The 27,288-nt window shown below is 42.6% G+C and overlaps 1 protein-coding gene across 6 annotated transcripts in view; it reads right to left on the reverse strand.

Annotated features, from left to right (window-relative positions):
• The window catches only part of pde4cb (phosphodiesterase 4C, cAMP-specific b), a 104,354-nt gene that overhangs the window by 72,779 nt on the left and 4,287 nt on the right, over positions 1–27,288 (reverse strand). For 2 of the 6 annotated variants that reach the window (XM_086161788.1, XM_086161785.1), the window contains exons 2-3: positions 17,531–17,578; positions 8,934–9,136 (exon numbers count right to left, since the gene is read on the reverse strand). In XM_086161788.1, the coding sequence (XP_086017914.1) occupies positions 8,934–9,136; positions 17,531–17,545 (218 nt within the window). In that variant the 5' untranslated portion in view covers positions 17,546–17,578. Of the gene's footprint in view, positions 1–5,052; positions 5,653–8,933; positions 9,137–17,530; positions 17,579–27,288 lie in introns of those variants that run through there. The other 4 variants (XM_086161784.1, XM_086161783.1, XM_086161789.1 and 1 more) reach the window with 2 other exon arrangements.

Below are 27,288 nucleotides of genomic sequence, written 5' to 3' on the forward strand. Positions count from 1 at the left end.
AGGTCAAGGCGCCGCTACACGCTCTGAAAGGCCAAAGCTCAAAATGAGTTCATTACATAAATAAAATGTAATTTTCTCTGTAATACTTTGTGAATTCCAGAAGCAACACACGACACACTTGTTTATACAAAGTGTAAAGGTAATAAAAAGCAATATATACAGTGGTACCTTAATTTTAGACGTCAAAAAGTAATTGCGGCTCCCGGTGTTTTCTTTTCTGAGGAAACCGGGTCCAAATGGCTAATTGGGTGTTCCGGGTTGCCGACCCCTGGTCTAAGGACACCTTAGAACCCGGAGGAAACCCACGGGGAGAACATGGAGACTCCGTGCAGAGAGAACCCCCTCCAGGATCCAACCGGGGACCCGCTTGCAGGGAGGCGGAAGCGCTAACCGCTGCACCCGCCTACACTTTTTTTCATATCACCTATAATGAAGAATGTTATTTATAAAACTGATGTGACTCAACTGGACAGTCTGGATGGGGAGAAAAATAAGAAAGATGTGAAAAGGAGTGCAGGCGGTATCATTGTTGGACACTATGCGGGCTGACTCATTGGTCTTTTTTTTTTTTTTTTTTTCCTCTTCTCTCTCACCTCATCATTCACGGAAGGGCTGTAAGCACAATCGACACTCCCACTGCCGCGACTGAGAAGCCTGGAAATAATGGAGACTCAAGGTAGGCCACTAACTGCGGAGGTGAGCCTTGACTGAGCAGAAAAGGGAACATGACAGCTTTTTGTAACAGCACGCACACAAAGACACGTAGAAGAGTAAGATTTACTGACACGACCGTGAATTCAAGCCAAATAACAAGCATTCGCTTCGGGCAACACGAATGCTTTGTGCACGTCAGCCTGGGATGTGTGTAGTTGGGGCTTTATGGGGTGAAAGTCAATCGAGGAAACTAATTAAAATCATAAAGTAAAGCTCCATTAACTTCATTCTCCTGCCCAGGTGTGAATGATGACAAGGGAATGAGAAACAAAATAGCGACGAAGATATCGGGGACCGTTTCAGAAACGCAATATCGTACGAGCGCGCGGAGGGAACCGTCTGTCCTGTCCAGAGTTTCTCGTGAAAGGCGCTCTCGAAAGGAAAAAGCCCGTCAACGCCAGACGAGATCGGATAAATGAAATCAGTGGGAGGGAGAGGATCTTCCTGCAGATTAGAACGGATTAACATAAGTTGCTTAGCGATGTTTGGTTTTGTATAGCGGTAGTTAACACGACACCCTCGGCTTCCCTTGAGTTGCCATTTGCTTAACTTTATGTTGAGTTTGCTTGTCGATCCGAGTGTGAAGCCTGTTAATTTCAAATTGATGTCCTCTGATTGTATTCTGGAGGGAAAAAGCTGTGCAGCAGGCACAAAAAAAAAAAACCAGACGAGGATTGTTGAGTTGTTCTGATTCTGTTTGCGCAAACTTGTGTGTTTTGGCGGCCGTCGGTCCTCCGATCCTCAAAGCCCCTTATTTGCATCTTGTGTGTTAAATATCTCAAGTAACCGTCCATGGCGGTGACACAAAACCTCACTGATTGAAGAATGCCAGGGCCAAGATAGCTAAATATTAAGTGTTATCTTTAGAGCAACCTTTATCTGGTGGAGACTAAATGTAATACAGCGTCATAACAGCCAGATACTCTCCAAGGCCCAATGCACCAAAGCGCACTGTTTACAAACCTCCGCTAGCGGTTTTCCCGGTGGAAAAGATATGTTACAGGATGAAACCGTTTTGCTGATTAGAACGTGAACTATCAGGGGAGAAGAGCGACACTTCAACACTTGCACTCGGCGCGTGAAAAGAAGCCTCCGAGGTGGGACTTGTTGACAGCTCACGTCACCTGGGGGAAGCAGCGAAGGTGATTGCCGCGCCTCGTCGATGTTGCAGCGGGCGACCAAAACGTTCAAATTAAAAATCGGCACTTTGTCCTCTGAGGGCAAACAAAACTCGTGCACAAATACAGTGTGACTGTTGAATATGGTCATGTAAATGACGATCCATCGCGTCCTAACTACAGAGGAGATGTTTTTGACTCGACTCGCTCCAGCGAAATGTGCTTCCATTAAAAAGATTTTTAGAATTAAAGGTGCAAACCTAGGAATTGGATTCCTAACTGCATCACAGACTAACACAGGAGAACCGCCTTCAGATCAGGACTCCGTTGTCCACTTAGGTCTCATTCATGCTTGACAAATCCTATCTGTAAAACCAGGGCGAGGTTTCCTCCGTGGGCATACCGTGTCTTTAATGGCCGCACAGACCACCACTTTCTACCGCAGTGACTTTTATTTTAGGAGTCTTTCTGTTTAAAACTGAAGCCGAGACTGTTCAGATACCAACTTGGGTCTTCTTTTCCTTGGAGCTGCTCCTTTCAGGAGCCGATCATCTCCCTCCATCCAACCCTCGCCTCTGCATCCTGTTCACTCACACCGACTACAACTTTGGATCCTCTTGCACTCCATCCATAAACCCCTCGTTTTCCTCAAGACCTCCTGCCTGGCAGTTCCGACCTCGGCTTTCTTCTAGCCAGGTCTTCCTCATCCTTCCTCTGTCCATGTTCAAACCATCTCAATCTGACTTTACCTCCAAAACATCCAATATGTGATGAATGAATTCCTTGTTTTATCCTTCCTCCTCACTCCTCAAGATCTTCATCTGTGATTCTGACCCAGGTGACCCAGGTCCCCCAGACTTTGTACCCTTGCTCTGCAAGTAACACCCATCGCAATGCACAGAAAAGAGCTCCAAATCAACTCGCTCGCTCAGTAACGAACCCTCTCAACTTGGAACAACGTCCAACCGCGGCCGTTACATACTGGACACTCCCCACGGTCGGATGAGCGAGGAACCTCTTCAAATAGAGAGGCTAAGTCGGGTTGCCAAGACAAGATTGCGGGAACCATTTCCCTGCTTGTCACTTCTCAACGTGGAGAACTAACAAGAAAAATTAGCTAGGTTGAAAAGACAGAAAGAAGAAAAAAAAACTGAGAATAAATGTGTTTTTCTTTCCGGGAAAACACCTCATCAGTGGGTACAGACGACACACCGCTGGCAAATCACCCGTCAAATCCTGGTTGGGAAAGGTAGCGGGCAACATAAATTTTCTCCTTGACTGTGTTCAACCACCGGGGACATATTACTTTGATTACCTGTCAAACTGTCCCCCCGCCGAAACACTAAATGCCCTTTGAACCAGCCGCAGGTCCAAACCATCAATATCCTGGCAGACGAAACCTCTCCGCTCACCCACTCCACGGGGTTTGTTTTCTCCGAAAAGGACTGCGGTTTCCGCCGACGCCTAAGACAACGCGACGATCCCTGGCTGATCTCCTGCTGGAAGTCCTGATGAATTTGACGAGGTTGTCCGATGCGACGCACAAACGGCAGCTTTTTAGCTTCTTGACATGAAAAGATCATTATTTTTTGTTTAGCACAGAAGAATTTTTTTTCTTTCCTCTTTATTCCTCCTCTGCGGTGTGTAACCTTTTCATACATCGATTGTTAATCTCAACATGAGTCTGGGCAGGTTTGTTGTAAACAGCAAAAAACGCTTTGTTAAAAAATGATACTATTTCTTTTTATATTAGTTTCTCTCACTCACAAATAAACGCACACACAGAATCGCATTTGATTATGAAATAGCAAATAAGAATAAAAGCTCAAACATCAACCATCGGTCTTCTCCTGCTCCCAGAACGTAATAAATGGTGGACTAGAAACAACACAGTTCAAATGAGAGAAAGCATCTGAGAGCCTTTCATCAGTTTTACTCATCTGCGTTCATCTGGCGGCTCCCTATGAGGTAGATTATCGCTCATATCGCTTAAAAATAAAACAACAATAACAGCAACACCTGATGCAATATGCAGATTAGAGTGCACAGCCTGTCAGGCGGCCAATCGACGCAACTGCCAGGAGAGCCGAACACGGGGATCGGCGTAAAATGTCAGCCACTACATGGAACCTGCAAGTAACTTCCACCTGATGACTTCCTGGTCAGGTAATCTCAGACATTTATGGGTGTCACTGATCCAAAATCTTTTTTTTTTTTTTTTTTAATTTTTATCCTTGTTGTCACTCCATTCTCACCCTGCTTATCCGACAGTTCGCTTGTTTTTTCTCTTTTTTCATTCTGTTATCTATTTTCATCCTTGCTGTTGTTGTTATCACTTGTTTCTTCCATTTATGGCTCTTCGATTTTATATTTATATTCATATTTATTGATATGGTTAACGTTGTGCTGCTGTGATAAAGGGATGAATAAAATCCTATCCTGTCCTCAACAGTCACCAATACGCTGCAGCTCGTATAGGAACCGATGATAATATAGGGCCACGGGAATAGCCATCAGTTGTATTAACAATGCAGGAAAAGCCATTTTATCAGCGGTGACGGAGGTGGAAAAGAAATGCTTGAATTCATATCTTATGAATAGAAAAAACTGTTATATGTGGGACGCTGGTAACATCTGCAAAAAATATCTGATGTCGAAAACGAGCAGTAATGTGTTATCCGTTTTACACTGCAGGCTCGAATGCTATGGGGATGAATAACACAGAGAAAAATCAGCTGCCAGTACTAATTACCTAAATAAATGTAATGACTATTTCTTAACATCATAAATATATGAATCAGTGCAACTTTTTTGGATATTGGTTTTGGTGGTGGCCCCCGTTTGCAAGGAAAAAATACAGCTGAATTAAAAAAAAAAAAAAAAAGCAGTATTACTCAGCTATTTATGATGTAACATACAGGGAGACTCAACTCAATCCAGCCAATACAGAGATAATTCATGTGTGGCATCAAGACAGCCGACTCAAAAACTCCCAATGTGCACAGAAACAAAAATAAAAGAATGATAAAGAGGTAGTTTTTAAAAGCACGGAGTGTCTTGAAATGATACCCTCCACAGATCAACTATGAGACTGACACTTCTCATCCAGACTAATGGGATTAAGCGGCGTGACGTGACTTATTTATTGTTTGTTTGTTTTTTTTTTCCCCGGGAGTTTCTTAGTCATGCAACTTGGATGGGAGGGGTGGAAGGGGGTTACCGTCTCTGGAAGGAGGGCCAGGACATGCGGGGCTTCTTCAGCGCGGGGCGCAGCTTCTCCAGCGTCCGGTTCCGGCACAGGTAGCGCTCCGTGTCCGAGTTGAAGCGCTGCTTGATGCGGATGTGCGTCCGCGGCTGCCGCCACAGATGTTTGGGCGGCTTGGCGAGCCCGGCGCCTTCCCGGCTCAGCGTGGCGCACTCCATCCTGCACTTTGACGCCGCGCGAAGTCACGGAAATTAAAGATAAAAATGAAATAACGGGACGGAAAAATAAAATGAAAGCAAAATCTGGCGAGGAAGGTGAGAGGAGAAGGCTGGGACCGAGCTGCGATGGAAGCGGTTAACCGTGAAAGGCGCGCCGCATGATGGTGCGCTGCTGCCGGCGAGCCCCGACCGTCTGCCGCGGTCAGACCCATCTCCCTCCACCTTCTCTCTCTCTTTCTCTCTCTCTGTCTCTCTCTCTCTCTCTCTCTCTCTCTCTCTCTCTCTCTCTCTCTCTCTCACGATGCATCTGTGGTTTTCATTGGTGAACCTGCTGCTCATCCACCAACTAAATCCAACAACAAATGTTGCTCTAAATCAGGGGTGGACAATTATTATTATTTTCTTTTTACAAGGGGACCATATGAGACAGGTGAACGGTACTGGAGGGACAAAACCAATGACAACAAGAAAAGCAACAACACTTGTACGACATGAACGGAATCAAATATTTTTCATTCGTGTGCCGATTGACCTGGTTGGGCATTTTCATCGGACCGATATGAACATCAACCGGATTCACCGGGTGTCTGATACTTCAGATACGGAGACCAACTGTATGGATAGAGACATAGAACAAATGAAAAGCGATTATTTAGACGTTGGTTGACTCCAGGGGTGTCACTCTGGGACAAGAGGCAAGTGAGAATTTCATTCCAGTTACAAAGTATTCATACTATGCTAAGTACTCACTACGCCACAGTATATACAAGTACTATCTTGAGTAGACGGCATCGAATCTTCAGAATCGAGCATATTTGCGCTTTGGGGTTGACATTCAATTCCACATCGCTGCTGATACTTGCAGACGGCCAACACACTTCCACGATACACAAAATGAGCAAATTTTGTTGACGATAGCCACTTTCAGACAGAAAAGTCCTTAAACTTTGTCCAACTCCAGTTAAATTCTAGGAGCTACCTTCCCCTAGGACAGTGCTTCTCAACTATTTTCTGTTACGCCACCCATAGGTAAAAGAAATCATGATGCATCATATCATTTGCTTATAAAATCATTCAATGTACACCTTTGTACCACATTGTATCCTCATTAACATTACAGAAAAGAAAAAGAAAGAAATATAGATCAACTTGAAAAAAAGAATAACTTAATTATCATTCATTGGGTTTTTCAAAGTAGCTTTCACAATGCCGGATGATTGTTAGGAATATTCGGCATGTTTTCACTGTTTCAAGCGCCTTACCAGTGTAATAGGGGTGTAATGTATTTCATTTATTTGGCATTTTTAGACACAGTAAACACACCGGTCTTTCCTGGCCACCCACCGCAGTCACAGTGAAGCCAAGCGCAACATACGCTTTGTCATATTGGTCTCATCTTAGCTTTTGGGTGACTTTCTTTGTCTCTGACCGCCTTTCTTATCATTCCTGCTAAATATTTTCCATGGTGTCTCTTGAGGGTTTGTTTATTGCACTTCATATTTCCTGCTCTGTGCTGTGTGTGTGCACATGCTCATTGCAACAACAACAAAAAAATCCTACACCATAAGCATGTTCCTCGGGGTCACACGCACCGGTATTTGAGAAGCAATGCCCCAGGGGAACGTTTAGCTTTGCGTTGGCGCAGGCAACAAGGTAAGAACTACGGTACCTTAAGACGACACGGAGAGCAAAGTTATCACAGCATTCATGTTCTATATGGCAAGAATAATAACCGTACATGATTAAATGGATAATATGTTTGGTCGTAGAGCCTTTTTAATCCCAGCATCACTTTCTCAAACTGGCCAATCATTGTCCCTTTCTTTGTCTTCTTAAGTTCTCATTAAATTACCTGCCCTGTGTCATCTTGTGTTTAAACAGCAAGTGTCATGGGCTGCCTCGCTGATGTTAACTGGAGAATAAATAATAATAATTTATCCTTTATTACTCCCAGTGGGGAAATTGGTTCTGCAATGAACCCATCATGGATGAACCATGAGCAGTAGGCGTGCCATCAATAGTTAGAGGTTCAGTGTCTTGCTCAACAACACACTAGGAGGAGCCGCAAACCGAACCAGGAATGTTCGGATCCAAAGACGATGGCTATACGTCCGACCTCCTGCATCGCTGGTCAGACCGTCCAAGCAATCCCAAGTTTCGAAGCTTGGAAAACCGAGGCTACGAGTCCTGAGAGCCAGTAGAGGTGCGGGGAGATACTTCTGGACGCTTGTGAGCTAAAGGCGGTTAGCAGACCATAAGCAAATAACATCAGCCAATGGACAAAGCTGAGCCGCAACCAGGCATTGAGAAAGGCAGATGGCCAACGTCAGCGGAAAGCTGTGGCATCCAACCCTTGCTTGGTTGGAGCCGAGACAGATAGCTAGAGGGATCGGACCAAAAACAAAAATCCTCCTTGCTTGTGTCTCCAGCAGTCACTAAATTGTTTTTTTTTCACTCAGACAAAGTGTGTTGGTGACTATGCAACAGATTGCTAACTGTTGATGCCAGGCACAATTCTGATTTTTGCTGTTTCATCCCACACATTGCTGACTTCACCGTGAGGCCCTGAGGGCTCCAAGGTTCCACATCACCCCTGTTGAATATTTGACCAGCATTAGCCTACGACATGCCTGCAGGCACACGTTGTCATCGAGGTCAACGGACGAAAGGTGGGAAAAAGGGTTTTCTCTCAAACATTGTTTAAACAGTATTTATGTATGGAGGGAAGGGCTTCGAGTTGATTGCGGGGAAACGTGGTCTGAATGTGTTCGGAGTGCACTTAGAGCTTTCAACGTGTCCACTCAGGACGTATTGCCTGCGTTTAGTCAACTCACAGCCGCTGCCCAGACAGAAAACCCTCGCAGAGATTATAGAAAGAAGCTTGAGAGGAAATTATCCGAGCAACTCCCTTCAAGACATCTGACAATGGGAAAGAAATAAATTAAAAAAAAAAAAAACCAGTTTTCTCCTTTATTCACATAAAACGTGCTCCTTTCGAGCCTCGTTTCGAGCAGGATGGTCCTTCAAATCCCTGCTTCACCTGAGAGCGGAATTCAGAAATTCTTTTTTTCTTTTTTACTGGTGACACACTGACACCAGTTTCACTTCACGAAATACAATTTACATAAAAAGCCAAAAAAGCTTTGAAAGTCCTCAACAACCCATGCAGAAATACTCGAAAATTAACCGCGATTAGAAACTTTCAGACAAACTCGACCTGTGTTACGTCTTCAAAAAGCGTAGTAGTGCGCACCCAACAGATGACTTTCTGCTGCTCTTAATACTGCGGCAGGGAAAATGATGACAATTTGCAAGGCGTGGCGTGTTATTTAATGTGATTGTGCCTGGGAGTGGCGAACCAAGGCTGCTGAAGAACCTAATTTCATCCGCCGGCCCGTTCTCTCATTAATCAAAGCTGCAGAACAGCGTTTAAAAGCGTCGTGATGAGCGAAATGAATTCCGCCTTAAGTTACACCAAGAAATTAGACTCCCCGCCCTTTAGGGTACATACTGCCACCTATTGATTTGAAATATGGAGCAGCTGCTTGCAGAGATTAGCCACAAACTGTATGTTTAGCAAAAACCATGACAGAAATAGCCTTTTAATCCAGTTGTTGCGTGGTTTCTGAGTTATGACGGCGAGTATGACGACGGGAAGAAACAGAGAAAGTCACTGACCGGTTGTCATCGCGACGGGCCAGAGCTCGGTTATACAGAATCTCCAGTCGGTCCAGAGGGAGGCCGTGCACCGAAGATGTCCGCTGGGCGTCCAGTGGGTGCTCCTGGCACGAATGTCGCCTCCACAGCGGCGGGAGAATCACCGGCCCTGAAAAACGCCTTCGCACCACCTGGTGGACCGCGGGGACCGACTCCCGGCGTTGCTGCAAACAAAGAAATACGGATTAGAATTCAACAGGCTGGTCCGAGGGAAAAGTTTCCTCGGAAACGCGGCAGCGCGCCGTCGGCCCGAGTCTTTTTGGTCAAATCCCGTCTGACACTTTGGGATTTCCTGATTCCAAGTAAAAGCAGTTACTGGATAATGGTTGTATGTATTGTATTGTTTCAATTATCTTATTTGCGACCATTTTTTGCCTCCGCCAGGGGCAGCAACCCCTCTTGTAGCTAATCATATCAACTCAGAGGATTCAATATCGCGATCACTTTTATAACATTATGGAATATTGATGCATGTGGGGTCTTCTCATCTCAGGGCTGTAGTCCAGGTGAAGGAGTCATTGGTGAAGCGGGAAAAGCTGCAGGAAGGTGTTGTTATCTTTTGGTCAAATTTGTGAAGGGAATTTACAGTCTGGTCTCGTCGTCATCGTAAATAATGATCACTCAGCATTGATTTGCGCGTCCTGCCAAAGGCTCAAAACAACTTGTGCTTCACAAATAATTCAATGAGGCGGCCTGGCTCCGCTGGAATAACCAGATACGGCACTGCTGTTCTCGAGCTTTTAGAAAATAGAAGAAAAAGGGCACTTTAGAGAACGAGTCCCGTAACTGCATCGTGTCTTTTTCCACAATCTGTAGGAGTGGCAGAACCCTGATCGCATGATTCTCATCAATGATACAAGGCTTTTATTGTCATTACAGGGAGGGAAACAAAATTAAGAGATTGCAGCTCTCAGGTTCAGTGGAATCAAAAACAGACAAAAACAGCACAATAATGCAATGATCGCAGCATCTCTGGGTTAGAGATGCAAAAAAATATAAAAGACCACATAATATAAGAAATATAAGCCCAGAAAATATAAAAAATTATATATATGAATAACTAGAAGAATAAATATTCTGCTCAAAAAAAATAAAGGGAGCATTAAAATAACACATCCTAGATCTGAATGAATGAAATATTCTTATGAAATGCTTTGTTCTTTACATAGTTGAATGTGCCGATAACAAAATCACAGCAAAATGAACAATGGAAATGAAATGTATGAACCCATGGAGGTGTGGACTCCAAGTGAAAGTGTAAAAACACACTCCAATCTGATCAACGTTGATGTCATGTCCTTAAAACAAGTCCAAATCAACCATGTTGCTTCCTAAGTGGACACTTTGATTTCACACAAGTGTGATTGACTTGGAGTTACATCGCGTTGTTTCTCTGTTCCCTTTATTTGTTTGAGCATTTTAGATAAATAGAAAAATATCAGGCCACAAAAGGCCCATAATAAAATGTTGGATGCCGCAAAAGCTGTCGAAAACAAATAAAAACACATCGTCTAATCCTTCGCTTCTACTACGTGTTTATGTGGATGATATTATGCTCCCTCCAAAAATGTTTTTTGGGGATAAGTTGGGGCTTGAGACTGCTACGCCCGTCAACACAGCTTCATGTCATATGGAGTCTTCAACAAATTACAATACCACACAGTGCAGAATAAAGGCCAACTAACAAATTAAGCGGTAGAATGAATGGGAATCGCAGATATTATGTTATTATTCGCTGTATAAAGTGGATATTCGAGTTCAACAAACCAATATAGCAGGTTAACATTGTAATAATCAATCCCGAGCTGCGATCAACTGCACATTGCTCCCATTGCTATTCCTCCAAGAGGCATCCATCTGGTCTACCCCTTTGGGCTCTGAAAGAACGGCACTAACAATTTTCATCTGTGACACCAGCCATTTGTTTTCTACTTGTGATAACATATTAATCTGCTTCTGCATTTCCTCCCCCCCAAAAAAACAAGGGAATCCATCTGATACTGTTGATGTGGCATTATTGCAGAGGTGAAAGGTGACCGGATGACAGACGGGAGCACGAGACGTATCGTCTGAGTCTGCCTTTGTTCAGGCTTCGCGTAAACAACACACACCGTGAAAACCGTACGAGAAAAAACGAAAAAAGTTAACTCTGGCCTGAGCCTCTGTGGCAAATTTCTTGTATTAATGACAAAACACACCAGAGAAACCAGATGACTGCCTTCCATAACAGAGTCGTTTAACACCAATTTTATTTAGTTTTTCTCTACATCAATAACAGGTACACATATCACAAGAAAGCATATTGGCGATATTGTCCTTTTCCATTTGACATTTCTGAGGTATGAACTTTTCAACCTTGCAAGGGGCATAATATATCTGCATCTCATGAGCATCTCTTGCTAAACCACGTCATTACCGCTAGCCGCCTGGGCCATTCTCCTCCGGGCCAGTGTGGCGACGGCAGCCGGCTGTGTTATCACCTGGCCGCTCTCCCGTCGAGCTGCAGACGCGAAGCGGGAATGAGAGGAAAGCGCTGGCGCCGGTGTGAGCAAATGGGACAGAAGACGCTCAGCGGGGATCGACTGCAAAAAAACCAATGAGTTCGACTGTGTCACTCTTTGCTTCGCCTCTCCGTTAATCAAGAGTCGCTGTGTCAGTGCTTGTGACTCACACTCTCCCCCAAAAGGGTTTTTATTTTTATTTTTTTTAAACACCCCATTATGGCCGGGCACGGGGAGAGACATACGCTGAAAATCATCGGTTGCGGATAGAAAGGCTCAGTTTGTCACAGTAACACAGTTTCACATGATAACTTACACGCACTCTAATGTACAAAATATGGCTGGATTATATTCTTATGGAACAAACTAATTAAAGTTGTGCTCACAAAAGCTCCTTTTCCAAAATTTCTGCGGTGAGTTGATTTTAATTCTTAGGCTAAGGTGAGTTTTTTTCATATTAAAAAAAGACAAGCATGACTTTTTTCCACAACATGCGATTAGATTCTCAGAGTTTTTTGTATGTAAGCGCGTCCATTTCAAGTACTTTTACAGGGGCATATAAGTACAGATAACAAACATTGCTGCAAGCTGAGAGCTGATTGAGCCTTGAAAAACTGACTTTATAAGCAAGATAGAAACGGAGTGGAATTGCATACATTCCTTTTAATACGATTTCTACAAAACGATGTAAAAGATCTTAAGAGGAGTCAAATTTCTGCCAAGTAGCCAACAACCAAACCGCTTTAACTACCTGCTTTTGTACCTACAATTTGCACAATTTTGTACAGTAATGGATTTATTTATATACATACATACATATATACACACACACACATATATATATGCACACATACGCCTATACATATATATATATATATATGTTAAATTTTTTTTAAATTTTTTTTACTGTTTACACAATTTCCTACTATCATTTATTATTGTTATGTTTTACTTGAAACTCTGGCACAACAAATTTCCTTCGGGATAAATAAAGTTGTTCTTATTCTTATACATATATCCACATATATATGCATATATACATGCACACACACAGACACACACAAACATATATATATCTATCTATATATATATATAGATAGATATATATATTAAACAAATAAAGTTTTTCTGCTTCTGATTACCGTACTTTATATTTACCGTATATAAGGCGCACCTAGAAGCCTTTAATTTTCTCAAATAATGCTCCTTATAATCCGATGCGCCTTATATATGGATCAACCTTGGTAAATTATGGCTAATGTAGCCAGGGGGCGTCGTCGAAGTAGTAGCGGTAAAAATGATAAAGGGGAATTCCAGTCCAACACCACTTGTGTGTGTAGAAAGACCCCAAAATGGCACCATTCAAGACACACGCTGACGACGCAGAGTTCAAACTCAAGGCGATCGGTCACGCAGTAGAACACGGGAATAGAGCAGAAGCGAGAGAATTCAACATTAATGAATCAATGGTACGGAAGTGGAGGAAGCGACAAGATGACCCGCATCAAATAAAGAAGACTAAAGAGTTTCCGAGGAAACAAAGCAAGATGGCCACAGTTGGGAGGACGAACTCGAACAGTGGGTTGATGGACACAGAGCAGCAAGTAGAAGCGTCTCCACAGTCACTATTCCAATGAAGGCTACAGCGCTAGCTAGCGACATGATTCAACCGTGACAAATGAAGTTGGAAAAACATTGTTTTCAACGGTAGGAGCTACCGGTCATTATTGTCAATGCACTAACTTGTTTTGGGAGTGAACAGACTTGTCAGGATGTTTGTATTGTGTTAATGAAGTTGGACTGACTGACCTATCTGGCTGTTTTGCTGACACTAGATGAAGCTGCTAACGCAAAAAGGGAACGTAGGAATTTCCCACCAGATCCAGATTCGAGTGGATGCATAACAAAACCCAAACCACTACAGTAGTTCTTATTCTATCTGCCTTATACTGCGGTGCCTCCTATATATAAAAACAGTTTTAAAACAGGCCATTCATTGAAGGTGCGCCTTATAATCCAATGGGCCTTATAGTGCAGAAAATACGGTAAGTATTTTACAGTGATTTGACTGTCTCTCCACCATACACCTATTTCCATTCTGTCAGACATGTATGTGTTTGGAGTGAGCTAGCAGCAAGGCTAGTGGTAGCTCAGACCACACTAACATGCATCCAACACGGCGCTGCTGGCGTGAAGACTTCACAAGGCCCCGATCTGCTCGACACAGCAGGTACGTACACGTTTCCTGACTGGCCCTGCGGTGGCGGCGTGAGCGTCTGGTTGGTGCGCGAGCGCCGCCCGCCTGACCTGTAGGGACGTGCTACAAATGCAAGCTAACAAGGCCACAGGTGTGCATCCACACTTGCTGTTGGAGTCATTGATCCAAACCATAATCTTGTAAACAAGCTGATGCTGCAGCCCCCCAACTGAGCCGTGACACATGTATGTTCATAGCCTACAATACAGTCATGCATGAGCGCGCCGCATGTCTGTGCACACGTGAACATATGCACACTAGCACACGCTCCCATTTCAAAGCCTGTTATTTCAATTAGTAATTAGTCCAAGTCAAAAGTCAAACCTCAGTCAAATGTCAGGCTCGAGGGCTTATTTCAAGGTTTTGTTTACTGCTAATAATGACACAAGGGATATACTCCCCCTCACACACACACACACACATATTCTGTGTGTGCACATGCAGTGAGCGGTTTTCAACTAGTTACATCAGCAACAATTTTGTTTTGTATTAAAAACCAAGAGGAATTTATTCCACTGCCTTTTTTATTTGTTTACAATAAATACAAAATAGCAAGGCCACTTCTATTAGAATCATTGTTACATACATATTTTTCTTAGCATTTTTACAATCATGGTATTCAAGCTCAACACAATTGAGATTTGAGTCGGTGGCAAAAATTAGATGGATCATCAGGGGTAATGCTGGGGTAGGAACGCAATCATGCATCCATGTGGCGAGAGACGTCGTCACTCAATTTTGTCTTAAAAACAATGAGCTGTAAAGTCCCGGGGCTTGTCCCCTGTTACTAGACTAGTGTGACACTTGAAAAAAAGATAAAACCGGGCTTTCTGAGGAGTATTTTGTTTGTGTCTGCCTGTGCAGTTAATCAAGACCCCCACGGGCAGACTCACAAACATACGCCGAGCACAAGAGGGAAACCGAGAAGATGTGACGGATGTGGTTGATTGCAGGCTGCTTCTATTCGGGGATGTTGCTAATCACACTTTTTGCACCCCAGTGTATCACCACCGATACATTTTTAGCCTTGCCTGATAGGAGCGAGCTCCCTTCAGCAGAAATATAGACGTATAAACATCAGAAGCACAGCGGGAGGGTTTCTCCACGGTGAGCACTTCACATCGTCGTGATTAATTGATATTCATCTTCTCAATTAGGAAAAATGGCAGCAGCTTTGTTTGTTCTTCTAAGTTCATAGAATATCAGCGTGTCCTGATTAAACACTCTTGACACTTCTGATTACTTCCTCACACTGTTCAGTGTCAGACATTGTGTGTGTGTGTGTATTTTTGGAAACACATTTTTTTTTTTTTTTTTTTTCCCATTGTCGCTTTGTGGGGCCTCTATTCTTTTCAAGGGTGACAGATTTTGGTTTAAAACTGAACCGAGCTGGTGGTCGCAGTGGTTAGCGCTTCCGCCTCACAGCAAGAGTGAAGTCTTTATCTTCTCCCCGGGTCTGGTTTGAGTTGCACAGACATGTGAATGAGGGAGTGAATGGTTGTAGGTGTCTAAAAAAACGTGAAAATGAAAGAGTAAATGGTTTTAAGTGTCTGAACCGTCCCCTGTATAATTTTGGTTGCTATATAAGATTGCACAATGCTTAGTATTTGATTAATAACATTGTTTACTAGGCCTGTCTATCTCAGTACTGTTTGCTCAAAGTTTGTTTCATTTTATTTGGATGTAATTAACTGGAACAGAAGTTCCTCTCGACTAGTTGCTACATGCAATCTTGGGTTTTAAAAGCGTAAGACATCAACTCCTTCACTGATGTTGACAGGAAAATGAATGCGCTACATCATTAACAAATCAGTCATTTATCCAAAGAGGATTTTCATGCCAAGTTCATCCTCGCTCACTTGCAAGCTGTTACCTGCCATCGGTTCTCACTCTCAGAAACAGAATACTGTACTGATCCCTGGGGGGGAAATTGCTCTTGTTTGTTGCAGCGGTTTCTAATCATAGAGAGCGGATCAAAATATAAGCACCATTATGAAAGGAAAACCAAAATAAAACTCGATATAAAAAATAAGGTATATAAATCTATATGTACATTTTAAATTAGAATTTGTCTGGTCCTGCGACTTATACTCTGGTGCCACTTATGTTTTTAAAAATGCAGTAATTTCACACTGACAGCTACGAGAATGCGTTCTAGGCTTGTCGATAGCAGTATCTGCTACTCCTATTACTCCTGTACCACGGAAAATTTTAAATTTAAACATCAACTTACAAAGACAACTGAGACAGACTGAACCCAAAATGAAAATAATACTCTGCAGATTACAAGCAGCAAGTAGTAAAATATGCAGCTGAAAAAGGGTAATCGAGCAGCAGAAAGAAAGTTTTGAGTGAGCTAGAAACTAGCCAGGGCCTGGCGACAAACGGAAGATACTCTAACCTCAATGAAGAAAACCAAAAAAGCTAATAAAAAAAAAGCGACACAACGTCAACCACCGGAGTCGGCGGAATTGCTCAGAAGTGACACAGAGAATGAAGAATTCAATAGATTTAGTGGTTTAGAGTGAGATGGAGAGTTTGGTAAACTTGTTATGCTATGTTGTTTACGTTCTGGTGATCTGAATAGCTGTTAACATGTTACATTAACATAGCAGACACCTGTTCGGCCTGTTGTTATTACTCTTGTAATAACCCTGCAGTACTGGTTAGAGGAATGTTCAGAGTTTTGTGATTTCCTACTGGCTATGAAAATGTTTTGGGATATAATTGTTTTAATAAAAATCAGGTTTGACCAGCAAATAGTCCTGGTTGGACACGTCCACTCAGACTTTACACTCTAACTTCCCTTTCAAGGTGAAATGTCTGTTTTGGAGCTCTGATTTTAATCAAATAAATTTCCCCCCCAAAAATGCAACATGTTTTTTTTCTTCTTCATTATGCATTTTTTGGCTGGTGCGACTTATACTCCAGAAAATACGGTATAAGTATATATAATTCCAGGTTGTGTCACAATAAATGTTTGATATAGTTTATTGCACAGATGGAATTTTTTTTTCCAAATAATGAGTCCAACGACAGCCAAGTGTCTGGCACTCGGAGTGCAGACTCTCCAGTTTGATGGCCACAGGCAGGAATGATTTCCTAAGGCGATCTGAGGCGCTGAAAGAACTCCCGTATCTGGCCAGCATGTCATGGAGTGGGTTGCACACAGTGTCCACGATGACCTTCACTTTGTGAAGCACGCTCCTATCTGACACCACCGTCCAGCTTCACTCCGGCAACATCCCCCCGCCTTGCGGCTCAGCCCGTACAGTCTGTTAGTATCCTGCTAGCCCAGAACACCACAGCACAGAAGATAGCACCGGCTACCACAGACTCCAAACATTCTGAGCACGGCCCCGCAGATGATAAGGACGTCAGCCAGCTCGGAAAATAGAGGCGTCACTGGCCCTTCTTGTCGAAGGTGTCAGTGGACTCGGTACGCAGATAAACGCTGACATGATTTCTGTTTGCTTGGACTTTGTTTTTTGTTTTTTACCATCAACAAATTAAAACCGGTTTACTACAAGCTACACATGCAAGTCTGTTTGGTGTGGTTTGTGTGGTATATTATTCAAAAAATAAATAAAAGAAACATGTCCAGCAACCCTCAGATCACACATCTAGATATATAACCTGTGTTGATTTTAAATTCTTGTGATTTAAGAATCTTGTTAATGGACTTGCCATTAAAATGACATCTTCAGTGAGGACATAGAATAAAAAAACGGCTGGAGGTGTGACTTTTTTCAGTTTTAAACTCAATGTGTGTGTGTGTGTGTGTGTGAGTGTGTGTTTACCTGGAACCAAGACATTGATTCTGGTTAGTTGGTGCAGCAAAACAGCAGCTGAAACCAAAAAAAATAAAAATAAAAATAATGAGACACAGACGTGACACATCTTTACATAATCCAAAAATAAAAGACAGTGAACATATATAGGAGCGAAATATGAACACTCAAAACACACAAGATCAAAAATCCTTCCATCCCAATCGAGGGATTGAATTATCACATGTATCTAACGACAGATCGCTCGTCCATAATATGTTTACAGGTGGTCATCGGCCTCTTCAGACACATCAACAAGGCACACACCTCAGTGTGGGAGCATGCCATCGTCTGCAGCGGCATAATGTATGCTAAATATAGCCTTCATAATCACACATCTACTCCCCGCCACCCCAAAGCATCCATCCACTTATCAGAGAGCTGCAGGGACAGGTCGGCGAGTCCAACTCAGCAATGTATTCCGGCTCTTGCCGGGGGACCCCAAGGTGTTCTCTTGCCAGGCGAGATATATAATCCCCCTTTTGTGTTTGCGGTCAATCACGGGGGCCTCCTGTCGGTTCCACGAAGCCAGAAACCCCTCAAACGGGGGGAAACCCTCCCGGGCACCCAAAGCGGGGCGTCTGTCCACATAAGGAGCACCGGTCTCCCTCCCAGCTCCCTGTGGATAGTTGTTTTCCTCCCTGTACGCCTGAGGCTGAGCCATATCTGTCACTTGTATCAGAGACATCATTTTTTTTTGCCGTCACTACCCACAGCCTGTGAGCGAAGGTAGGACTTTCGGGATGGCTTCCTCCCTCACCGCGACAGACATATACAGCATCGTCTTCCTCGGGGTCCATGCATCAGTCTCTCAGAAACAAACAACTCCTTCATATGGGCATCATACCTGCTGCAGCTTGGAGACCATCCACTGTTTAGACAAGATGTTGACCCTCACGCTATCTGCTAAGTGCTATCCCTGACTTCGATGGGACTTAAAAGATGAGCGTCAACCCCCCCACCAAAAAAAAAATAAAAAAAATTGATAGAATATATAGATGAGTTACCACTATTCGACAAGAACTACCCTGCTACTCTGTCCATTACACTCATACATTTCAAATATGGTCCAACTGTGAAATCATATAAAGTGGCTACTCGGTTGGGGGAAATAAATCAAAATTATAGCGCCGCTGAGAAAAAAAAGCAGAAATATAAGAATCTCAGTTAAATTATATTTTTTCATTTTGAAAACTGCTTAGCGGGCATACATCCCGACTGCCACTGAGTGGTATTAGGCCGGTCGATCATATAGAAACCATTCGCTCTGTCATTCCTGCTTCACCCCTGCACCTTTTCTGATATTCATAAAAACAATGATGAAACACAAAACTTTTCAAAACCCTTTTTTCCCTCCTGATCAGAATCACTTTAAAACCCGGAAATACTTTCCATCGGGTTTAAACCTGACATCGGTTTGTACACCCGGCGAAGCAGGATGAGGACCAAACAGGCATTAGAGAGGCGAAGGAGATTTCAAAAAAATCCAAACTAGATTAACACTTTTTGATCAGCTGGTATGTTTGAAGCATATACAGCCTGCAGCGCACACATGGCAAAGGAGCAAAATTTGCCAATTATACAAATGCAGCGGTGATACGAAACTTAGTTATGGTACAAATGGAGCATCGGGACAAGATATGATGTCTTACCGCCAAAAGTAAATTTAATTTTGTTGGTTGATATGAGAAACAATAAATCAAATATGAAATGTTTTACTGTTTTCCGTTTCAAACTGGGCTGCGGTGCTCAGGTTAGCAGAAGGACACCTTTACTCACAGCGACTACCAGCCCTACAAAAGCATTCTGCTTCTGCAAAAACCTTTTCGTCACATTTACGCAAAATGACATTTTACGAGGGAAATCCAAACCCAAAGCAACACAAACAAACACGCCTCTCTACTCCACGTCAGCGCTCTTATCCGGTTATTGTGCTCAGATCTCCGAATTTGATAATAATACACTCAAACGTCCAATCGTGGCTCAAGGCGATATCGCAAGAGAAGCAAAACTGGAGATATGTGAAATCAGAGTCATTTTTATTGGTTAGTTGTCATCAAGCTGTTATTCAGACGACTCCATTGGACTTTATGGGAGATTAAACTTGCCCTTCAGCGATCGTCTTTTCAATACACACGTCAGCTCTATTATTATTATTATTACTATTATTCAGGCCTAGCGTTGCTGAGATCCGCCATTCCATTAAAACGTCAGTGTAAAATTGAAGTTTGCAAATAATGGAGTGACTGGCTCCCTGCCTCGGTGAAGATTCGATCTCCACTTTTGACAGGAACACAAAAGTTTCTTTCTTCGTTTGAGACGAGGTAGTTGGAGGAACAAAAGCCGAGAAGGAACCGATTCTGCTGCGGAGCAGATCGAAGGTAGATGCAGTTTGTTTTCATCAGCCATCACATACTGTGCATTGAAATTCAGAAAATAAAATAACACATCTCCAGTTGATGTGTGAGAGAGAAGTGAATAGTAGTAGTAATAATAAGTACAATAATACATTTAATTTAAGGCGCCTTACTCAACACTCAAGTAAACCAACTAGACATATGCATAAGAGACATAATAAAGATAAAAACAATAAAAGCAACAAGTTGTAAAAGTCATTTTATGTATTTTTGTGGCTCTGCGATAAACTGGCGACCAGTCCAGGGTGTATCCCTCTTCTCATCCAATAACAGAAAGAGGAGGGAGGTGTCCTGCAGAATGAGCAGGACCTGAAGGAATGAGTATTTGCCTTCGTAAACATCTCCACTCCACATGGTTATTTCTTGCCGTTTTTCTCAAATCCGTTAAAAATCACGCACGGTCTCATTTTTGTTTAGTGTTCAAAGCAGCTTCCTGCACTTTGTTTCATGTGGGGCCGCTGCCGAGTTCTTCCATCTGAGTGTATACGTGCCGTACATTCGCCCCATGCTAAAGATAGTGGGACGTTTAAGATGTTTTCTTCCACCCGGAACAATCATGCAGAACGATCATCATATCAGCGTAGCTCATTTCCCATAAAAACAGTCACATCGCAACAGAAAAGCAGCCCCTTGGAGACACGAGAAGTAAACAGCGGCTGCTGTGAGTCTGGGGGGAAATCAGAGTGTTTCATTTTAAATGGTGGATTTATTCATCAGACATGGGAAATGGCGATTTAATTTGAACGGATAAAACAGCAAGTGAAATATACACTATATAGCCAAAAGTATTCACTCAGCTGACTTGACTCGTATATGTACTTAAGCGACATCTCATTCCTAATCCATTGGGTTCAATATGACGTGGATCCAATCTTCTGGGAAGGCTGTCCACAAGGTTCAGGAGTGTGTCCAGAGGTCACATGCTGATGCAGTGACCTCTGGAAGTCAAATTATGCAGTCAAATTATCACCTAACACCGGTTCAACTATTACATAAGCAGCCATACCTGCCTGTCGATCACACCCCTATAGTATGGGCGGTGGAAAAAAAAATGTGTGGAACTCTGGGGACCACATAGCTGCTCTCTTTCTCCTCCATGTCTTCTTTACGTTGGAAATTTTTGATTTAATTCTTCAATCTTATCTTCTGTATACACAATATGGCCAAAAGTATTGGCTCACCTGCCTTGACACGCATGTGAAGTTAAGTGACATCCCATTCCTGATCCATAGTGTTCAATGCGACACCCTTTGCAGCTAGAACAGCTTCAACTCTTCAGGCAAGACCGTCCACAAGGTTCAGGAGTGTGTCGATGGCAATTCTGGACCATTCTTCCAGAGGTCACACACTGTTGTTGGACAAGAAGGCCTGGCTCTCAGTCTCTGCTCTATTTCATCCCAAAGGTGCTCTATAGGGTTGAGGTCAGGACTCAGTCAAGTTATCCATAGAAGTCTCTGTCCTCCATGTCTTTATGGAGCTTGCTTTGTGCACTGGTGGACAGTCATGTTGGAAAAGGAAGGGTCCATCTCCAAACTCTTCCCACAAAGTTGGGAGCATGGAATTGTCCAGTATGCTGAAGCTTTCAGAGTTCCTTTCACTGGAACTGCCAGCTCCTGAAAAACAACCCCACACCACAATCCCCCCCACCAAACTTCACACTTGGCACAATGCAGTCATACAAGTAGTGGTAGTCAGAAAGTTGGCGACCTCTTGGCACTATGCATCTCAACATCCACTGACAGTTACGTGCCCGACCACTTTGTGGCTGAGTAGATGTTCCCAAACACTTCCATGTTCTTATAATACAACTGACAGTTGACCGTGGCGTATTTAGGAATCCAGTCACACAGGTGGCATCCTATCACTGATACCAGGGGTCGGCAACCCATGCGGCTCTTTCATCTTTACACTGCAGCTCCGAGTGGCTTGGGAAAATAAATTATCAATATTTAATTGAAGTATATTTCATTTGTGTTAATTCCTTTTTTTAACTTTTAGTTCTAAGTTGGATTATTGTGATCTTGAAATATTAGATAAAATTATATTTATTATTTTTTGCCGCTCAAAATAACGTCACCCTCGCGGAAGCCGGTATACCCGCCAGCCGGTAAAGTCCCGATTTGCAGATGCTGTGCGCAGAAGTTCAGGAGCACAAGTCCCATAAACCAGGCAAAATAAATATTTATGAAGATATTTTGCAAATATTCATTTTTTATTGTTTACTGACACAGTGATTTTTTTCCCGATTTATCTTTAAAATTCAGGTCAAGGCTCCGCTACACGCTCTGAAAGCCCAAAGCTCAAAATGAGTTCATTACATAAATAAAATGTAATTTTCTCTGTAATACTTTGGGAATTTCAGAAGCAACACACGACACACTTGTTTATACAAAGTGTAAAGGTAATAAAAAGCAATATACACAGGGGTACCTTAATTTTAGACGTCAAAAAGTAATTGCGGCTCCCAGTGTTTTCTTTTCTGAGGAAACCTCTTTGGGTGTTACGGGTTGCCGACCCCTGACTTTTATCCATCACCTATCCTAGCATTTGGATGGATGAGCCAATACTTTTGGCCAGATCGTGTAAATGTACATGACAAACTGATCTAACAGTTTCACGGGCTCGGGATGTCATCCTTCAATCTTTGAAATGGCCCTTAATTGAAGTCATCACTTGTTAATTTGAGTGCACCAGCAGTAAATCATTAAGCCAATCTGAAGTTTTGTACAAAGATGCATTTTGTGTCATCTCGCATAGGTTGGGCCCACAACTAAGAAGGATCTGCGCTGACGAAAGGCTCCTTGAACCACAAGCTAAAGTCTTTTCTAAACACAAGTTTGGGATCTTCAAATTGAATTAGGTTGTTTTCACTATTTTTCCAAAGACCTTTATTTTGATTGGGAGAAAAATGCAAACTTCGCCCCCTTTTCTGTCTTTCTTAAATTAGAATTAGAGCGGGTTTGACATCAAATCCTCTCTGCACCACTGCACTGGAGTGAAACCGATGCACACCACCCACCCGCTCATGAATCACCTAAGAGAAATGTAAAAGAGCACTGCAGGAATAGGATGACTCTACAGGCTTTATACATATGTGGGACAAACGGTCCTGGCGGTTTGCATTTATCAATACATGGGTTTCAATCAATCGGGAATCAATGAATTCCTAGAACTTATGGGAAGCAAAGGGCCGCGATGTGTGCATGAAGGGTGCGTCCCTTCTACAAGTACGCAGATTACGGCATTGGCAGCCAGTCAGGTTCCCGTCCCTTCTGGTGCTGGTCAGGACACGAACGGGCCTTGAAGCAGAGCAGGATTAGCAGATCACTGCTGCCAAACGTAGTTTCCAAAAAAACTAAATACTGGTTTGGTCACAGACTGGACGAGGGCAGGGGAAACTACCATCCCAAACGGCCGCAAAGAACATGACGACAGCTGATTTCCAAGACTGATCACGCACGTTTGTTTTTTGATTGTTAGCAACTTGTGAAAGTTGAGCAACCAAGTTTGGGGGGAAAAAAAAAAACCATAAGAATAATGGCTGCTGAACCACATTTACCTGTTGGCTCAACGACAACAACTTTTGGAAACAAACAGAGTTGGGCCCACTGTCAATATTATCCAATCCTGGATTTGGATCTCTAGCGTCATAAGCCCCTGCAGCTGTGGCTTCATGCTGTCTTAAAGTTAACACAAACAGAAGATTTCTTTCACAAACTACAACACTCACCAAGTTACTACACAGCTGACCATACATCCTTTCAACCCCTGCAAAGGTTTTTTTTTGTTGCTTTTTTCAGATATGTTTTCCTTTTTTTGTTTGCTTTTTCTAATTTTTTGCTACTTTTCATGTATTTTCCTGACAATTCTTGAGTAGCTTCATACTGAATCTCAAGATTAATTCCTGACAATTCCATTTTACCTTAAAAATAAAGAATCAAGTGAGTGACACAAGGATAAAATATAATAGAAAAAACGCAATGGTCATTGTAAAGTGGAATACAATGAAATTAAGGTACATATCTGGACAGTGTTGATATACATGTGCACAGACGAACGCACAGTTCAGATAAACAGACACAACTGAAAGAAACTGAAATGACTACACAATAGATCAAGGTTCAGATATAGGACATAGTCAGATAATACTCCAGATTTAAAGGTTTACATAGAGGACATCAATATTGCACATATTCGGGTGGCATATATTTTACACATATTGGTGGTTAATTAGCAAAATAAATCAAATGGTTAATACTTGTCGAAATTAAAAATCAAAATAAAATTAAAAAGCATGGTCACTTGTATCTGTGAGAGTAGATACATTTCCGAGATTATTCAATAGACCAACATTCGGTGTCAAAAGCGATCATTCTTTACTTTGAAAAGGCACCGTGTTACTGATTTATTGCCAAGAGGAAGATAGAATTTGGTTTCCTGACGGGCTGCTCTCTTGACACGTCATCTAACTGTCTGCTAGATCTTTCTCATCAGTTCTCTTTCAGGTTTAGAGATGCTCTTCGACAGCTCTGACCTCTGAAAAACAACGCTCCTCTCCGTGTCTTTGTGCAGCAATCATTTACGTGTGGCATTTTAGATTGTTAATCTCCAACTCCAAATCGCATCGTCATTTTCTCCTTGTCAAAAGATGACTTGCTCATTGTTTTTTCCAGTCTTTTCAATCCTGAGAAAAGGAGGGAATAGAAATCCCAGCAGACTGGCTGACAGGGGCTTGGAGGCTGCATCAGCATGGGATAGGAGGCAAAGTGACAGCGTATGAACGGACTCAAAACACCCCTTGCAGTTGCGTGCGGTTAAACGTACCGCAGCTAAGCTACTCGTTAAATAACTAGCCTAGACAAGGGTGAAGGTTGGATGGGCGTTGGATTCTGCTGCTGAGGGGAGGAGGCTTGAACAACTCGTGTGGCGCAAAGAAGAGAGAGAAACAGCTGTGCTGACGCATCAGCTACGAGCCACTGGCCGTTATCTGTCCATGCCCGCCTTTCCAACCTCCAGCTTTTCATTTTGTAATCGCACTTGTCTATGGAATGGTCCAGCGGTCGCAGAGCGTCGCGTTGCGCAAGCGAAAAAGCAACGCGGTTTTAAAAGTCGAAGACGTGAGCAACCGAAGAGTAGAGAACAAGTAACTTTTCACATGAAATGGGTAAAATTCTATTTCAAGCAAAATTTGGTGGGCATCCAATGACAGCCTCGGGCGTGGGGGTCTCATGCAAGGAAAATGGTTAAGGAGAACAAAATAAATCTCCTTCCACACTACGTCCCAGCCTCCTCCACTCTGTGGATCACTAACTTCCTGACAAGACAAGAGGCAGCGAGTCAAGCCGAGGGTTGAGCTTCAAGCTCTACACCGGGGGTGTCAAAGGTACGGCCCACGGGCCGGTGCCTGCCTACCAGACGGTGCAATCCGGCCCACAGAATATATCTACAATTTAAAAAAAAAAAACATACGTTTTTAAAATAAAAATGCAGTTCTTATATTGTCTGCTAGGGGTGCACTGATTAATCAGTGTTAGCGACATGGCACAACACTATGTGCCTCAGAACATACAGTAGAGGCAGCAATGCGGTAAATAGCATTTTTACTTATTGTTAGAAATGTGCCTGCTTTTACGTTGGGTTGTTCCTTATGTCTTTTTTTAAAGGAACAGTTTATTACACATAAAGATTTTTAGAATTTACCTGTTCTCTTTTACACAAAAACAAAGGAGAAATTTGGACTTAGTGTTACTTCTAGATAATTATGCTATGATGATACTGGTCCGGGACCCTTGACATGAAATGAGGCCGAATGTGGCCCCTGGACCGATATGAGTTTGACAACCCTGCTCTACACCATTGACTGCACCTTATTGGACTCATCTGTCCAGCTACTGTGGTTTTCCAGAAGACACAACAGTCACAGCCTCCTGAGAGTCTGCAAACATACATGAGGTTGAACAGCTGGAGCTGAACACGCTCAAAACAGGGGAGATAACAGGAGCCCCCAAACTCATCACCATACTAAACAGCATTGTGGCTACTGTGAAAACCTGCAGGTTTGAAAGATCCAACATCTCCTAGGACCTAGAGTGGTTGTTGACAGGACTTTTGCTTGTGGTTCAAGGAGTCCTTCATCGGCGCAGACCCCTCTTAGTTGTGGGCGCAACCTAAGCAAGATGATGTAAGATGCATCTCTGTAGAAAACTTCAGATTGGCAGCTTAATGATTCACTGCTGGTGCACTTTTGGAAATACGGAGTACGTTGTGTATATAAACAGACATGTTCATCCATATTTTATTTGTCTCTTAGACCACTTTTTCATTGCTCAACTACTTTGCACACTATGTAATGTGTTTAGTTCCCTTGCTGCCTACCTCCACTTCAGTTTCAGATGTAGCTGTTAACCGAAGCCAAAGTCATTGTCCTATGTGAACATACCTGGCCCGTGATTCAATGTAAACTTGAGATTCTCAGAATTTCCCACTTTTTAATCAAGGGAAAAAAAAAAATCTATTTTATTTTAACATTTATACATCACCATCAATCTTCAGCCCTGCTCCATACAAACTGCATTAAATTACATCAAGTTTGAGAAACAAAAGGACTCATGCTTGACTGAGCAATACAGAACAACCTTTTGTTTTGTTTATCTGTCTGTAACCTCTGTGGATTCCTACTTTGAGGTTGTGTATAGCGGTTGTGGAGCGAGCAATTTTTTAGTTGACACTACAATTAAAAAGCCCAAACTATTTTGATTCAATATTTACTGTAAATAAGAAAAATCCAACCTCTAATTTTTGAAGACTGTGATTCCCGCTGGTGCCTTAGACGCACTGAAATGTAATCCAGTCCTTATCGCGTTTACTATATTTATATGACTCAGAAAAGGTGAATGTCCTCTCAGAAGCCATTCACGGTACAGCGCTGAATACCCGACACATCACATTATAAGCACACCAAATAAAACAGCAACGACAGCAAAAACCCTGGAGGAGCCATCTTGAATACCAGGGATTCTAAGCAAACATATGGTACACATCAAAAAGGTATTCAAAATTATTTTGAATAAATGAATGAATGAAATAAAATAAAAAATAGCATACTCCGTATACCGTATTTTGCGGAGCATAAGGCGCGCTGCATTATAAGGCGCAATATCAATGAACCGGTCTTTTTTTCACCCGTAAGGCGCACCGCGATAAAACATACGGTACATAAAGCCAAACAAAACAGTCCATTTAGTCCAACGTTACTCATCTCATTTATCTTGTTTTGTTCGTTTTGTGGTCTTCTTTACTCGGCGCAGTTTA

This window comes from Fistularia commersonii, chromosome 16 (assembly GCF_037954325.1).
Source record: "Fistularia commersonii isolate RoL2024-O1a breed Wild chromosome 16, RoL_Fcom_v1.0, whole genome shotgun sequence".
Lineage (NCBI taxonomy): Eukaryota > Metazoa > Chordata > Actinopteri > Syngnathiformes > Fistulariidae > Fistularia > Fistularia commersonii.